Source organism: Zootermopsis nevadensis, unplaced genomic scaffold (assembly GCF_977971745.1).
Source record: "Zootermopsis nevadensis isolate Lab colony 2312 unplaced genomic scaffold, Znev_1.0 Znev_ptg000005l, whole genome shotgun sequence".
NCBI classification, from domain to species: Eukaryota; Metazoa; Arthropoda; class Insecta; order Blattodea; family Termopsidae; genus Zootermopsis; species Zootermopsis nevadensis.
The window spans coordinates 71755-90106 of record NW_028259137.1 but is presented as its reverse complement, the minus strand read 5'-3'; the positions used below and the strand labels follow the sequence as shown (position 1 = coordinate 90106).

General features: G+C 37.1%; 1 protein-coding gene across 14 annotated transcripts in view; it reads left to right on the top strand.

The window, feature by feature from the left end:
- The first annotated feature begins 91 nt into the window (after positions 1–91).
- Positions 92–18352, top strand: part of LOC147874745 (F-box/LRR-repeat protein 4-like) — a 22549-nt gene continuing 4288 nt past the window's right edge. Inside the window, exons 1-6 of one of the 14 annotated variants that reach the window (XM_087343190.1) lie at positions 116–778; positions 1043–1428; positions 5137–5349; positions 13256–13435; positions 14080–14192; positions 17224–18209. In XM_087343190.1, coding sequence (XP_087199316.1) covers positions 18141–18209 — 69 coding nt within the window. In that variant the 5' untranslated portion in view covers positions 116–778; positions 1043–1428; positions 5137–5349; ... (1 more) ...; positions 14080–14192; positions 17224–18140. Of the gene's footprint in view, positions 779–1042; positions 1429–5136; positions 5350–13255; positions 18210–18352 lie in introns of those variants that run through there. The other 13 variants (XM_087343188.1, XM_087343180.1, XM_087343177.1 and 10 more) reach the window with 13 other exon arrangements.

Below are 18352 nucleotides of genomic sequence, written 5' to 3'. Positions count from 1 at the left end.
AAAAATTTCCAAACCGTTTTGCTCACATTTCAAAACTTGCGTTGTTGATGATTGGCTGTTGCGCAATATCTGTCTGCAGTCTATACTTATATCATTGTGAGACGAGTTTTAGTATTCGCTATGTCCGACAGATGTCGCCAGCGTGTAAGAACACGTATCAGGGTATTGATTGGTATAAAACATTGTTTTTGGGCTTTGAACTGTCTGTTTGCCTTGGATCTAATTAAACATTTTATGTATGATGTACACAATTAATAACAATAATTGACACCATCTGCAAAACTGAGTGGATACAGTCAAAAAAAAAGAAAAATGTGTTGCATAACCTCAAAAAAGTCTGTATAATTCAAAGAAAGACACCCAAGTATTTCAGTAAAGTTTGCAGTATATTCTTGTATATGTGTATTGTTAAACAGGACATGAGTTTATGAAACGATAAGTATGTGTACAACACTTAGAATGAGAATTGTATGTATGGTGCATAGACACTGAAAGTATTACTTCTAATTGAACTTGTTGGTGATATGACAATAGTACAAACAGTACATAATGACAGACTAACTCGATGACAATAGTTCCGAGGCTCATTGAAAATTTTCCTTTTTTTAAGTTATACTTTTCTGCATCAAGCCTTGAGAATTGTAAATGCTAGCTGCAAATGCAGATCTACAAGTCATCAACTTCAAATATCTCATAAACTGTTAAATTACTGCATCAGCAACTTACACATCATTAGATTACATGCATTCATTTTTATTTAATTGCATGGATCTCTAAGGTAGTTGGATGGTAGTAGGATGTGTTATAAGTCTGAATAATACATGTGCAATTTGTACAGTTGTAAAGATATCACATAGTATAAGGTTTTACATAAAATACAAATAAATCCACCCATTAAATTCTGTTGATACATTATACTACCCATTATAATATATTATGACCAGAAAACGTTAAGGAATTATTTGTAATGTATTAATAACTGTACATAGTTATGCACTTGCAATACCAGGAACTCAAACATACCATGTTTTTAACCCATTAGACTCCAGAGAGGTCACTACAGCTGTTTCTGTTCTGTCCACATCGTTTATAACACCAAATAACAGGTGTGAGAAGTTAAACAGCACAGACATATATTGCCTATGATTATGATGGTTTGTTGTTCAAGAAAAACAAGAATGTTCTGTGAAAAATTTATTCAGCCTCATTGACCACTTTCTGTTTTTGTTTTTGTTTTCACCTCAGAAAGAAGATTCTTTATGGATTGAAGATAATGTAATGCTCCAAGCATCAAGATAGGTCAAACATATAAAATGCTACCAGAATTATTATCCTGAATTGGGAAGGAACATATAAGTAGTGTTGTTATTGATCATGTACTAACCACAAATGCAAAGGTACTTGGACGGGAACCTACGTGTGCTTCAGGTTAGAATGCACACGTTCTTATAGATATATTTAGAGACAGGGTTATTTCAGAGTAGAGAATGAATGTAGTGCTGAATTTTGAGTATATTTTTGCCATATGTCAACATATCTTTGGTATAAATGACATGTCTATGAGCAAATGGGTATGAAAGTTGAAATTTTTGCAACATAATGAGATTGCATCTTATTTTGCCCCATTTATCTGAGTAGTGCCGTCAGCTGCAACTTTAATATTAATACACACCAGTGCGTGCCTTCGGGTGGTAAATTGTAGAGAGTTTAATACTTGCATTTGTTAACATTTCTGAGATATGTGATAACATAAATATCAATTTGTTTCTAGCGTACAGAAAGAACTAAATTTTGTGGTGAGTTTTGATCCAAAATGTACCATGAAATTTGATTCCAAGAGCAGTAAGGCAGATTTTCTCCAGATTTGTTCTTATAGGTCTAAAGTTTGAGGGTAAAATAATGTGAATCTTATCAAAGATTCCAAAATTATTGCCATGTTATGTTTGTTAATATGACATGTGTGCCATTTTTCTTTTGTGTATACTCTCTGAAACTTGGTAATATCTGTAAAATGTTGATACCAGATAAGTAACTCAGTAGATGTACGCTACTTCATTAGGATTCACATATTAAAACTGACTAGCTGGCGGTAGCATAGCTACTGGTAGGGCCTTCCTAGCCAGATTGGTCGAGGGGGAGAGGTCAGACTAAGACAGGTACCTTGGTCCTCCAGGTTGGGGGTTAGTCGCAAGGCTAACAACCTTGCACCGTAAAAAGGAAGATGTTTCAAAACCTCAATCAAAGCCTGACAGATGGACCTAACATCCGAGCAGAGGATAGGACTGAATGGAACAGGAGCCCATGGACCGAGTATGGACCGGAGAGCCATAGAAGAAGAAGAAGAAGAAGAAGCATCATAATTAATTCTGCCAGTGTTGTCACTCCATTTGTTGACTTAATATAGAATGACCCAAATGCAAGAATTGACTTCTCTTTCACAGATGTATTCTGATTATTATTATATTATATTTCTCCATTACTGAAAACCTTCGTTGTTAGAGGAGAAACTTTCACATTGTTTTGAAGTTAGTCAGTCTATAAATTTTAGGCTTAACTGTAATATTTTCTTCCTTTGTATCTATAAACAATTTTTAAAAACATTTCTAGTATGAATGTGTACATGATTGATGGTCGCACTGTTAGCAGGCATGTGGTGCACATGAGGATCAAGAACTATGGGGGTAAAAGGTGAGAAGCTTAGGAACGTGATCTTGTCCAGGAGGTTTATGGGCTGGTGCAACGTATTGCTGTGGGACGCAGACATTTCTGTTAAACTTGAATGTGGAGCTGGGTGCAGTACTGGGCCAGGGAAAAGTTGATTTGGATGTTGCCAGCATTGTGTTTACATCCATTGGCAGACTTATGGTTGAGCTTGTTTGTGCTTCAAGAAGCATCTGTTCTAAGCCCCATCTTGTTGGAATAGCACTCCACAGTTTCCTTACACTGGGTTGCAAGTGCCAGGGTGTGAATAATGGCAAACTCACCTTCACGTGTTACATCTTTTTTTTAAATGTAGTTGATAACAGGAACGGTGTGATTGTGTCTGCTTCGTAATAAAAAATGCCATTACCTTAATTCTAGAAGGTGAAATTATGGAACTATGACTGTTATATCTGTTATGAAGGAGTTGCCTCTTTAAAAGTCAGGGTTAAGATAAAAGTTCAGTTTTAGTTTTAATTTCATTTGTTTAATGTACTGACACTAATGAGCAATATGTGAGAACAATTTATGAACTCTACTTTCTTTAAAGTATATATTAAAAGTTTACAGTCACTCACAATTATAATAATAATAAAATAGTATTAAAAGATTTAAAACATCATTAAATACACTACTAGTTTCGGCTACATTCAGCCATCGACGGGTGTATGCTGTATAAACCTATCACCATTTTTTACTGATTTATAACGTTATTCATATATCACTGTCTTCATTCTTGATGTTGTTCTTGTTCTTTACCGTTTCTTGTTTTTGTTGCATTATCATTAGTCCTTATTAGGTTTATATTTTGTATTTTGTGTTTGGCATCGTTTTGTGACTGTGAATTAAAGTTTTAATTTCATTAATGACAATTGAAATTAGAGAAAATAGAATATATAAAAAACAAAATAATTGGTAAAAATAAATAGTAATATAATAAAACCAAATACAAAAGTAACCATGTAAACTCACCCAAGAAGCAATAACTCACTCGTAGTATGTGAACGGAGAACACTGAACTGTACAGGATTGGAGCTGGTAACTGACTGTGGGGCTAGTGGGTGAAAGGTGGTTTGTCCGGGTTTGGGTCAAGGTACTGAAGTGTTTTGAAGATAGGGTTATTAAGTTCAATGCCGTTATCATTGAGGCATAAGTTTTGTTTATAATTTTGATATATGTAATATTTTTCTATTGTGTCCCTATGTCTTTTGTTTTTTACTATTTTCATTATGTCCATTGTTTCATTGATTGTAATGGACATAATGAAAATAGTAAAAAACAAAAGACATAGGGACACAATAGAAAAATATTACATATATCAAAATTATAAACAAAACTTATGCCTCAATGATAACGGCATTGAACTTAATAACCCTATCTTCAAAACACTTCAGTACCTTGACCCAAACCCGGACAAACCACCTTTCACCCACTAGCCCCACAGTCAGTTACCAGCTCCAATCCTGTACAGTTCAGTGTTCTCCGTTCACATACTACGAGTGAGTTATTGCTTCTTGGGTGAGTTTACATGGTTACTTTTGTATTTGGTTTTATTATATTACTATTTATTTTTACCAATTATTTTGTTTTTTATATATTCTATTTTCTCTAATTTCAATTGTCATTAATGAAATTAAAACTTTAATTCACAGTCACAAAACGATGCCAAACACAAAATACAAAATATAAACCTAATAAGGACTAATGATAATGCAACAAAAACAAGAAACGGTAAAGAACAAGAACAACATCAAGAATGAAGACAGTGATATATGAATAACGTTATAAATCAGTAAAAAATGGTGATAGGTTTATACAGCATACACCCGTCGATGGCTGAATGTAGCCGAAACTAGTAGTGTATTTAATGATGTTTTAAATCTTTTAATACTATTTTATTATTATTATAATTGTGAGTGACTGTAAACTTTTAATATATATTTTAATATACAAACCACAATATGACGCAATTGCAGTATCTTTCTTTAAAGTATTTCAGTGTCTGTGGAGGTGTGAGTAGAACCAAAGATTTATTACAATAGAAATTAGTTTTATATAAACAATTCCATGATAACATTACAACAAATGCCCACCCCATGACCACAGTCATCTTGTTTACTGTTTTTGGAGTGGTTTTATTGTCCTCTTGTAGTTCATATTGAATTTTATGAAATTCAGTCAGTCATTTCTATAATCATTAAATAACTACATACACATGGATACAATACTACAAGACCTATTCTTCTTATGAACTGAGGAAGATGGTTTAAAGTAGGAGCTTAGTTTGTAATGAGCCTGTGGGCAAAATAATTTTTACGGACTCCTAATGAAATTAGCAGCTGCAGAACCATGGAATTCCAAACCGAAAAGGAACAGTTTGCAACGCATGAAAATTGAAGTATTTGCTTTGTGTATAACATTTCATGATTTTTACAGAGTACTAACATCAGAGAGCGCTAATAGCCAGAGTAGCTGATGCGCCTATCAACCCATAACCTATAGCAGAGTTTGTCTTGTGATGCTGATTGATGGGCAAGGTGCATTGCAGCTGGCATTCAGAGTTAAGGAGCTACGTGAGATGCTGGCCCTTCCGGACTGTCGCATTGTGTAACCTGCCACATTTTGAAGCTGTCCTTCCTCTCGTGCCAAGTGAGTGTATAATAATGGGTTTACACACAGTGTGTCATAGTACAGGAAGCTTTTGTGTATTGGCTCTGTCATTTGAGTCTGTAAGCTGTTGTAGCCTACTTTGAACCATAACAAGTGAAATTAGATATCAGGCTCTCATGGAGATAAATAGAGAAGTTTGCTATCTTCTGGAGTGTTGCATCATGTAGTCTGGTAGAAATTCACTGAAGTTTCAGAGGCGGTAAGCACCTTTGATATTTTAATCAATTAATACCAGATACATGGTGAAACATCTGTAAGCTTCAATAACTCATGCCGCAATAAGACTGCAAAGATATAGTACCGGGTCTACAATTTATGCTGTAACGGCCTTGCTTGCATTGCGTGCTCGGCCGAGTGCACTGTTGGTGTGGGATAGAGATAGCGTGTTATTCCCGTGAGTCACAGGCCAATCAGTTTCAGTGCCGCTAGTATCAGCGAACTACGAATATTTCTCATCACTAATACATGTTATTACATTAATTGTTCTTACCTTAAATCACAAAAGATGTTCAAAGTGACTTCCTTGTGCTTGCAGGCAAGCTTCACATCTCGTTAACATATTTCTAAACACTCGACGAAGCTCTTCTGGGGTAATTGCCTAAATCAGTTGTCGAATATTTTCTTTAAGTTCTTCTGCAGTGTGCGGATTGTTTATATAAACTTTGTTCTTCAGCATGCCCGACAGGTAAAAATCTGGGGAACGTGGAGGCCACTGATCAATAACTTGTTCACCAAACACTTCTCTTAATCTTAACATCGACCGATTAGCTGTGTGAGCTGTAGCATTGTCTTGCATGAAGAAACCATAAGTCTTTTCTTCATTGGTCATTTCTTGGAAAAAGGGTCTAAGTATTAAATTTACATAACGTTCAGAATTTATTGTTTCATTATAAAATATCGGCCCTATTATTCTCTTGGAGGTAACTGCACACCAGACTCCAACCTTAATGTCATGAAGAGGATGTTCATGCAACTGATGTGGATTTTCGGAACTGTAGTAGCGGTTGTTTTGACTGTTGACATATCCACTTAAATGCAGCCATGCTTCATCACTAAAAAACAATAGCTCTCGATTAACAATCCCATCATGCACGGATCCCAACAACCAATTGCAGAAACGAATCCTAGCACCAGTGTCAGGATTTGTGAGTCTCTGAACAACAGTGGTCTTATATGGTCCAATTTCAGAAGTCTCGTTGCTGTGTGAGCAGATCCCAATGACACGCCAGATTGTGCAGCTAAACGTGCCAAAGATTTCCTTGGAGTTTTTTCTAAGAAAGCCCCAATTTCATCCAATTTCTCTTCCGTCAATACACTCCGTTTCCTGTTCTTCTTTTTATCCAAAACTGATCCCGTACTACGAATTTTTTTATTAATATCTCTATATTGGGCCTGCTAGGAACACTTTCACTGGGAAAATGTCTGCGATATTTATGGCGGCATCTTCCGTAGGATGAATATTTGGCATATGTTTCGACTAAGAACACACGTTGCTTAATACTGTACACCATATTATCAACGTCAATCCGCGACGAGAGACACAGTGAAACTGATTCGCCTGTGACTCACGGGAATAACACGCTATCTCTATCCCACACCAACAGTGCACTCGGCCGAGCACGCAATGCAAGCAAGGCCGTTACAGCATAAATTGTAGAATCATCATCATCAGAACTGTGGTCCTTTTCTGGTTCTAATTTGAATTATGAGGTACGATCGGAAAGTTTCTAGACAGCGCCTATAAAAACCCGTACACTTATCTCAGGTATTAAATTCATCCATCACCCTCGAAGTAGTTCCGCTGGGAGTGAACACACGATCCCAGCGCCGCTGCCAAGCCTGGAAGCATCCATGGTAATCTTTCTTTGTCAGCCTGTCAAGCACCATCTGCGATTCTGCCTGAATCTCTTCTATCATCTCACGTCTCCTTCCCTTTAGCTGAATTTTCATCTTTGGGAAGAGGAAACCTTAGAAAGGAAGTTGGGGTCGGTTCTTGCAAGATCTTTGAGCTCCTGACAAACGAGAAGTCGATTCTGCTTCTGGTCCTCAGACAGGAGCCTTGGCACAAACTTGGATGCGATGCGTCGCATGTGGAGTTCTTCCTTTAGAATCAGCTGACAGGTCCCATAGCCTATCCCAACAATGTCGCACAAGTCGTTGATGGTACGACGTCGATCTTTGTGAATAGCCTGCCGAATCTTCGTAACATTTTCAGGCATTGTGCTCGAAGATGGTCGTCCAGAACGCTCGTCAACATCGACAGAGGTTCGGCCATTTTTAAAACGTGAATGCCACACAAAAGTTTGTGCACGACCCATTGCGGACTCCCCAAATGCTTGCTTTAGCATTTCATAGGTTTCCGTAGCCGTTTTGGCGAGTCTTTGGCAAAATTTGATGCACATGCCATTCTGAAATCGCAGGAGGGTCGGTGTAATGCACTACCAAAACGCCCGTAACTAAGAAACAAATGCCGACTGGCACACTGATTCACTATGAATGTAGGCCGCACCCCCTAAAGGCAGAAGCTCGTACTACATCCGGTTCGCCCGCTATTGACACAGTCTTGAAACTTTCCGATTGCACCGCGTACTTAAATTTTTCCATGTCCTCCTGTTTGTTGTTCTCAGAGTTTCTGGCTTCTTTGCCTGAAAACGAATATTCTGATAATATTTCTTGCTTGGCAGCTCATATCTTAAAGTGAAAAACCCAAAGCAGGGAGAAATCCCCCCCCCCCCCCACATTTAATCATGTGGTGAATAAAACAATCTAGTGATGAAAAGCAACCTAAGAAATATGTCCTGTGCACATGATATGAATCTATTACCTGTGGTATTCTTTGTTGTGTGTCATATAGCATGTTCATCTACCGACACCTTTACAACTTTGTGTTATTCTGATGTAGTGTCTAGATGGTAGGAGAAGCACATCGCCATCTGTGATTTTGTAATTAGCATTATTTATTGACACTTTCTTACTCTGTGCTGAGAATACTTTGGACTTGAAGGGATGCTATTTGTGTTTGGAATGAATAGGTTTAAATAAGATAAGTAATTTGGTTTTAAATGTTCTCCTACATTGACTGTTGGTGTGTCATGGCTTGTTTCTTTTAATGTTCCTTGTTTGGGTTCAGATTTGCAATAAATTAGTTGCTTCAAATAAGATTATTATAGGTTATCAGTTACTTTGAATTCGTACTGCAGTCTCTCGTTCATTCGATAAAAATTACTTTGGTGAAGTTTGTTTGATACTGATGCTCTTCTTACATATATGTGGATGAAGTGCCCCTCTCATCGTTCCAGTCACCACTTGTCATTATTTCCTCGCCAATTGAACTCTGCTTAATGAGAGCCATTTTATAGGAGTTATGATAATGCAGTTAGAAAGGAAAGTTGAAGAGGCACTAGATGAGTATCATTTTGGTTTTAGAAAAAGTATGGGTACTCGAGAGGCAATTGTGACTTTATGTTTAATAATAGAAGGACGGATTAAGTAAAATTAAGATACAATTATGGCATTTGTAGACTTGGAGAAGGCTTTTAACAACATAAAGTGGAATAAGATGTTTGAAATCTTGAGGAAGGTAGGGCTGAAGTATAAAGATAGACGAGTTATTTACAATATTTACAGTGTCCAGATGAAAGGTATCCAAAATAAAAAAAAATTATATCTGGGAAACTAATTGTCAAACACGTATCCAGTTTATGTCATCAGAAAGGAAAACTCTGAAAGTTTTTTCATGCGTGGCTTACATGCATGCGCCAGCTGGTGACCTTCGGCGAGCTCAGTAACAATATGAACACCACAGGAACAGGCTCTAGGAGGTTTGTCCCATGGGGAACCAGGCCTGGTCACTCACATTTCTATTAACCTGGTTGCAGCATGAGTGCATGAATTACCTGTCATTACTAAACATGTAGTTCAACAAAATGATGGGGAAAATTGTCACTTAACAATGGCCATGGATCTCATTGGAACATAAATGTACCCCAAAGAGTACACTATTCCAAGCTTGCTTTTAAGCTTGCTAGTAAAGATAAATAGTAGCTTATCAGTACATAGTGTGGTAATATCTCAAAGTCATGGGTGGCAGTTATGATCCATATTCTAAAATGGCTGCAGATTAACTTGTCAGAATTTCCTGAACCCATGGGAGTGACACGCAATTTCATCTTGCCTAAAATTTAAACACCTCGCCTGTGATGTGGTATAAACTTACACAGTTTTTAAAAATGAAATGAGAACCAAATCCTTTAACAATATATACAGAATTCCTAGATCAATTTACAGTTGTGCTAAAAGTCTGACATTCATACTATTCTAAAGAACAAGGTTTGATTCCTGGCAAAGGCAGGAAATTTTCCTTTTCTCATCACATCCAGGCTGACCCTGAAGTCCATTTAGCCTCCTATGGAATCGATTAGTATCTTATGCTCCTTCCCATGTGGTCAGAGCATAAAGCTGTACCTCCATCCCCCATATGTCATCGTGTGGTGATTAACCTTTTATGTGTCGTTCTGAAAGAGGGGTTTAAACCCTGTACATGGTGGCTGCTTGACGGTCTTTAACTCTGGGATTTATGATTTACTAGTGTTTTATTGCAATACATGGTCAGCTGGGCAGAACGTAAGCCTGGACACAATTGATGAAGGTTGCTTAAGAATGAGGACAGCTTTGCCATTTATTTACATTAACATTACTTTGTGCTGCCACAGCTCTGAATTTGGGGACTGTTAGGATCTACAATGCTTTTTTGTCTCTGTCTTGTATCATGTCCCTGAAAGTCTGCTTATGCTTTGGGTTTTTTCAAAAATTGACGTTATTTACACTTCAGGAGATTCATAATGTAGTAGGGTTTGTCGGTTTTTAAAAACCGGTTTTTTGGATAAATTAGTAAAATTCGAAAACAGGTTTTTAAAATTTAAAAAACCGGTTTTAGATACTAGAATTAATATGTAAAAATTAATTAATTAAAAACGTTAACATTTTGACCTGAAATCGCTTCGGGCACAAGCATATTGTAGTAAAACTAATCTTCATGAGTCAGGCTGAAATTAGTTCCAAATTATTAAATGGTTTAGAAGTATGAATTCAAGAAAGAAGACAAGTTGGATTGGTAACCCTTTTGCTATATTTACAAAATCCACAAAACATTTCAACAAAGAAATCTAATGTATTTCCACTAGCTTCAAAACTCGATATTATTAAGTTATCTGGAAAAATATTGTCTAGAATATATCCAAATTCTTGTATGGAAACAGATTCTGATGATGAATATATCGGAAATGGAGAAACCATTAATCAGGACAATGCTCTAAAAGAAGCCATGGAAAAATGAATTCATAGGTTTCTTGAGGAACCTGAAGAAATAATATCAAATCCGAAGACACTGAAGGCCGAATTTTCAGTATTTGAGGCAACCAATAAAAGAACAAACAATTTAGATTTATTATTTAATGCCCTGAAAATGATAAAACCAAGTTCAGTAGCCAGTGAGAGAATATTTTCTATTTCAGGCAATTTTGTATCTAGAATAAGAACAAGATTAAGTAATCATTCAGTGGACATGTTATGTTTTTTGAAATCATATTTCCTGAAGAAAAATACTAAATGAAATAAAAATTTATAATTTATATTTTGTTCGGATTTTAGTTTTCACTTATTTGGTTTTGTATGGAGTATATTTTACTTTATTATATTTTTGTAGTTCCATAAATATTAAATAAACTGAATAATTTTGAAATAAGTATAAATATTTTTTACTGTTTTAATTATATTTCGTTTTTTGTAAAAATTCGAAAACCTTTTTTTTTTTTTTTTTTTTTGGAATACTGGAATTCGAAAACCGGTTTTTTCAAAAGTCGGTTTTTGTATAAACCCTATAATGTAGTGTATCTTCTGATTATCTTGAATTCCTTAAACTCCTCTTTTCCACAATCTGAATGATTCTGATTTTAGCAGAATTTATTTTCACGGTTCTTTCCCGTCCCATAAATTGAATTCCCTTTAACCATCGAGGGATTGTTATCCTTTAATTTATTGTTTGCATAAGCGTTTGTTAACTTCCATCTTGCTAGCTTAATGATGTATCTTGTCTTTTACTATTTATCTTGCTGTTACACTTTCTCTCTCTTCTGTTTCAAATTATGTCACCTTAACAAACATTTCACCCTTCTTTTCCTCTTTCTTTCTTCAGTCGTGTCCAGTTACCTGTTCATATGCCCATGTCCCAGTGAATTTAATTTTTTTCTAATTAACACCTTGAGACACATTTTCATAAAAATATTAATGTCTGTAAACATTTTGTCACTTTAAGTGTTCATTCACTGTGATAACAATATGAAAACTTATCTGAATTTTTGTGCTTAAAGAACAATCTTGAATTGATGACAAAAAAATCGTAAACCACTATCTGCCATATATGTGACTCCAATGATGGATTCTTTCATTCTTCTTGTAAGACAACAGAATCCCCTTTGTGTGTATGTGTATACTGGAATGTTGCTGTAAGGACTTTCCAGTGCATCTGGGTTTCTTTACTGCTGTGCCAGAATTATCTCAGAAACGTTTTCTGTTGTCACTGCACTCCCCTTCAAGTGTTCATCTCTTGCAGCTGAAGGATCAGGTGCAAAAATGTGATGGGTCCAGGTTTGACTGAAATTGTTTCTTTGTGCATAAAAAGATCACTCGTGTATGGGTGGAAGAATACCATGACTTTAATAATTATTTTCATTAATATGTGAAAATGAATGCCTTATTGAGGTATAAGTAAGAGTTTAATTCTTAAACATCCTTTTTGTAGTGTTTCAAAATCTGTTAAAGAGAAATCACATTCTTCTTGTACTGGATCCTTTTAGTAATGATATTGTATGACTTATGTTTTGACTCCTACAAAACCTTTTTTTAATATTAAGTATATCACCAAATGTTATTTTTATCATCTTCATATCTTGAGAATACTGGCAGAAATATGTTCTTGGTATCGCATGTTGAGACAAAATTATTTTAATATTAACATTGTTTACTACTTTACATTTTTCAACATTTTTGGGGCAGTAAGCAGTGTCCATGCTTAATAAAGTTACCCTCCGGTTCATCTTAAGATGCAACAGTAAGAGCCATAAAACCAGTTTCAAAGAAATTGCAGTTTTCTAAACAAAGAATATTTTAAAGCCACTGCATTTTTATTTTGTGGTCTCCTGATGTTGCACTGTGAAATATTATGCCACTTATGCTCTTTCAGAGCACCATGCTGCCTCAATCTTCAGGGTTGGAGTAGGATTTTGGTAGGCTGTGTTACTAATTTATTTCAGACAATGAAAATTTCAAGTGCTTTATTTTTCTTTTCTTCACACTTTTTATGCATGCCTTGCAACTCTGACAAGGATTTAAAACCTAGTAACTTAATGTAAATTCTTCTGCACCTTATTTCTGTCAACATTCACAGTGAAATGTCATGTGAATCATGGTCTCATTCTGAAAGGTTATGTAGCTATGGATATTTAAAACTCAGGATGATGTGAAGTTCAAGAGGAATATTAGGGTAATTCATGCAACTTTGTGGAATCTGGATTCTTGTCCATTTAACAGTTCCTCATAGGCAGTTCATAACTTTATGTTAAGTAAAAATCGAAAAATAATGGGCCGCTATCCCAACGCTTTTACTAATGTGTAGAATAGATCAATATAGCCAGGTAAGAAATGTTTCCTTTTGGTTAATTATATGAACGAAATTCGTTTGGTATTCATTAGATTTAACTTTGACGTCAAAGAGTAGGAACACCTACCAGCATCTCTATGTCTTTGTGTAATTTGGAGTTTCTGCATGTTTCACATGGCCCTTAATCACATCTTAAGATTTTGAAATATTCTCTTAATTTTGCTTTAGGAATTGATTCATTCAGCAAAAGAACACGTGGTTAGAGACTGCCAAACCCATCAACTAAAATAATGATCTAGCATGAGTATGTCACAAGTATCAAAGAAAGAGAAGCCATGTCTTTGGAATGATTCTCTTCTCACTGGGAAATGGAGCTGAGTTTGGATTTGCTGTTTAGAATCTTGTCAGGTACGCTGCAGTTATCACGTTGACTCTTTTACTTTTTCTCGTACATTTTACTTGAATGAAATGCATGACATCTGTATATATATTTGTTAAATTTATGAATATTTATTATTGCCATTTCCATGGTACAGTGACCATTTGTTGTTAAGGGACTTTTCACAGTGTTATAACTATTGGCTCAATAATTATGTTTAAAGAGGTCAACTGTGCTCTTGTGGTTAGTAATTGCTGTTTGCTTGCGGACACACGTCCCTAAAAGTGCTCTAATAGACTGAACTACAAATGAGTTGTTAAAACCTCTGCAGAAGAATTTCATGCTTTAAGTGCACCTAGGTTTATAACTGTCTGACCTGAATGGCCTAATGTGCTTTAGTGAATTTTGTGACAGAGAAGTGGGTTGCATTTCTTTAGCAGTTAAAAATAGACAACAAATTAAAAAATATATATATTTTTTAAATTATTATTTGTGCATTACATACTTTACTATATGTTGTTAATATTTGTTTGCAAGTGAAGGGATGTAGAAGTTAAGTTTGAAAGTTACTGACAGACTTTACAGGAACAGTACTATCAGGAAATTTAATTTTGTTAAGATTTAAGGTTCTCAATGGTTGTGAGTAGGATGATGACTGTGTTTCGAGTTATAGAGTTATGCAGACTGGTAGAAGCTTACCAACATGTCAGAGATCCTGGCTGTCCCCATCAACAGTGTGATGACTCTGTGGTGCTACAAGCCACAAGACGCTGCCTTTGAATTTTGGTAGGTCTGTAAGTTACGTAAACTGTGTCCTCCCATTTCCAATCATTCTGCACTCTCTGCCTGGGCCTAATTGTTCTTGTATCACTCAATGTTCTCTCTTCATTCCCTTAGTTTATCACAGAAGAGACCTTTCGAATCAGAAGCAAAAACCTCTCTGCAGTCATCACATGTACACCCTGCTTTGTCAGTAGATTGTTTCGAAATGTTAAATTTTATCAAACGTCTGGCTTGAAGGCCATGTTCTTGTCTGAACATATGAAGGAATGAAGTAGACAGTAGAAGCTTCAAGGTTTCAAGTTTTAATGCAAAAATTAATTTAGTCTTACTGCAACAGATTGAAAATCAGTAACAATATTTCTATTTGCCTGCACTCTACAAGTGTGTACTTGCCAAAGCAAATACTTCATTGCTGTGGTAATGTACTTGGGCCCCCAGTAATTACTGAGGATTTGGGGACTCAGATGTGGAATGTCAAGTAACTGAACATTAAATTCATAAAAATCAAACACTGGAATGGCAGTTATTAAAATAAAATATTATCACTAAGTTAGGCATTGAACTCCATCATGTCAGATACACCATTAATGGGAATGAGCAATTTAACTTTCTAAACATCAGTGAAATTTTGTGTGCTACTGCAGGCTGGCCGGCATGCTCTATATAATAAAAATTTTCTGATTTTTGCAAATACTTTATGTTCACACACACAATTGAATCTACATTGGAAGAAAGTTTGCTTTACATGCACTTTCATGTCATACCAAATGGATATTGGTGTACAGTATTTATGTTGTGTTGTTGCAACATTTTTTGTGTCACATATGGGAGTTCTTGAAATAAATCCATAAAGTCTTACTTATTAAGAAAAATCACCCTGTCTTGCAGAAGTCTTCAGTTATGTTTCTTAAAAGTTAGTTTTATTCTAAAAGTTCCTTGCAGAATTCATTGTGAGTCAAATAGCTCAGTCAGTATAGTGACTGGTTACTGGCCAGAAGATTGGAGTTCAATCCCCAAGAGGGGCAGAGGATGTTCTTCTAGCCTCTGCGTACAGACTGACTCTAGGACCCACCCAGCCAGCCTCATCCCCAGTGGCTAATGGGGTTCTTTCCTGGGGATAAAGTGTGGCTGGAGTGTGACACTAACTACTTACCCCCTAAGTGCCAAATTGGCCTGTATGGGGATTGCTTTAATTTTACCTGCCAATTCATCATGACAAATTAATGAAAAATTTCTTTCATCCAAACAGTTTCATCACTTTATTCTCCTCCCATTGTCCCATACTTTATCAAACATATTTATTATTCCAAAAGAATAATGGTGAGGTGGTTAGCACACTTTGATTGTTACTATAGTTGGGATGAAACTGAATGTTTTGCCTATGTCACTGTCTTACAGGTATTATGTAATCCAAACACTTACTGACCCAGGAGGTGAGAAAGCAAGTTACAAAGTACTGCCACCTGGAAATGATATTTATGGAATGGGCAGTACGTGCTTCTTCATCTGCCGTCTCCTCCTACTCCTCTGATCCCTTTGCCTTTTAATTTTAATAGATGTGAAATGCAGAGATTTACCGCTACTACTGTACCAGGTTCAAATCTTGGCCCAATGGCTGACTATCCTGATTGAAATTTCTTATGGTTTTCCTCAGACCCAGTGAACAAATGCCAGGATAGTACCTTAAAATAGGCCACACCCACTTCCTTCCACATTCTTTCTAATTAATTATTCACTTTTCATCCTATTACTCAGTGCTGTATAATCTGATTGTTGGAAATATAATTTAATAAACCCTAAATAAATAATTTAATCTCTAATCTCAGTTGTTTCCATTCTTGGTGAGTATTTTATTTTGAGGTGAGCCGTCATATTAAACGGAGGTTGCATTCAAATTTTGGTTGGCAGCCACAGGGTGGGGCCCCAATCATTGCGTTCTCTGAATAAGTTTCATGATTCATTAAGGTAAGTAATGTCTACCCCTTGAAAGATGTTGCGTGATTTGTCCTGCCATTATTTTATGCATTGGCATACAGAATGTTATCTTGAGGCCTAAGGCCAGTAGTATTTAGTATCTCAATTTCGTCTTGTAAAAATTTGACAAAATCATACCACATTCTCTCTTTAGTGTCCCTTGTATGGGCATGATTGAGTTGGCATTTTTATTGTCACATTTCCACATATTATGCCAGGATAGTACCTTAAAATAGGCCACACCCACTTCCTTCCACATTCTTTCGTCGTTTACCACGGGATTCCCCGGGAGTCTGCTTCCGAGGCAAGCCTGGAATGCACACCAGTTCATTCGAGTGAAGTCGGGGCGGTCAGGTAGGTTCTGAAAGGACGAACGGCACGTGGTGTCGACGAAGACGGGCAGGTGATCTGAGCTGAGTACGGAGCTGTCAGATACACCGCGCTCTTTTGACCTATTGTATCGGTTGTCCGAGAAACTGGGCTGTTGGATGCGTCTCGCGGACTTAACGTAGAGAACCGCGGTGCTCTTCGAGACGTTGATAGCAATCCTCCAGGCCCTGAGCCAGAGCTCCAGCCTACTGAGGTAAGTCTGCAGATACCTGACGAGAAGCGTTGGGCTACGGGACGTGGCTACGAGAACCGTGTCGTCCGCGTACTGCGCTAACCCGACGTGGAGGGACGGTGTGGGTATGTCGTTGACATACAGACCGCATGGCACGACGTGTGGACGTGGTCGATTGGAAGGACATTTGGAATGTCCGGCAAGCGAGGTAGGAAGAGATTGTTTTCACCAGATAGAAAGGGAGGTTGAGGACGGTTAGCTTGTAGAGGAGGCCTTCGACCCAAACCGTGTCGAAGGCTTTGGACAAGTCCAGGAAAACCGCGCCGCTTAGCCGCTTCTCGTCAAACTTCCTGTCGACCCTTTCAACGAGGCGAGCCTGCAGTGTCGTGCCATGTTAGGGTCGGAACCCAAACTGCTCGTCACGTAGCAGTCCGCGTCCGTTGTCGCTGAACAATTCTGTCATTTAATGTATCATTGATTCGTCTTTTCTCATTTCAGTGTAAATTGCCGCTTGACAAATACTTCATGTAACAAGACTGGGTCGCTTGAATTTTCTATCACTGCGTATTTCTTCTGTGGCATGGAGCTACAGCTGGCGGCCGGCGTTCGAAACCCCACAAAACAGCTTTTTTATCTTTATTAACACCAGATGAGTGCCATTTTAAAACCCAGGGTTGGGGACACAAGAGGGAACAGTCTCGTCTAGGACGTCGCTATACGACATTGTGTCGTCGAGACATTCAGGGCTGCCCTTGAGGAAATGGATGTCAGGAAGAAGGCCATCTTTTGGTTTATCGCGCCGTGTAGCCTGGTACAAGTTTACCAACGCATCACAGGTCCTTGCTTCCTCCATCAACATCTGATGGTGGATGGAGGCTGTGAAAACCTCAAATCCTATAAAGTTAGTGTTGCTTCGAAGCATTCGTGCAGAATCCAATCGATATCGAATTATCTCCGTAGTGCAACCAAATACAATTCTGAATTCCCCTTAACCCGCATGAGCTCCTGCCTGGAACACTGCAGCAGTTATTGTCGAAATATTTCAGCTCTTTACGAATTTGACACGAAATATAAGGAAGGAAACAGAAGGCAAATTTTCACAACACCCACAGACACAGTACAGACGCACTCACTACTCGCTAATCTCACCGCTTGATATTTTCACTCTCTGGCGTGTCACACTTCCCACCAATAGCAGCCCTCTGTTCAACCAGGCAGTAAACATTCTCCCCGCACAACGCAAGAAAAGACTTCCATCCAGCAGGGTTTATCTCGTGATTTGTGGAGAGTATGTAATATGCAATTACATATATCAGCTGGTAGCAGGAAACGCCTATGTTCAAGGTCTTGAAAAAGTATTCATTTTAAATTGTTTAATTACTAACATCACACACGCACACATACAGCAATCTGACATGGCGTCATCAAGTGAAAGTGGACTTCAAAGTACTGAGAGCAATGAATTTGTTAAACTTCCCACTGAGGTAAGATTTGTCAATATCTGCAGTGACATCTAATCAGTTATGCATAAGATTATGTATTTTATGATCTTGAATATTTTATTGTGATGTGTATTTTAATTTTTCGTTTTTAGAAAGTTGAAGCTTATGTGGTCACCTCTTAAAAA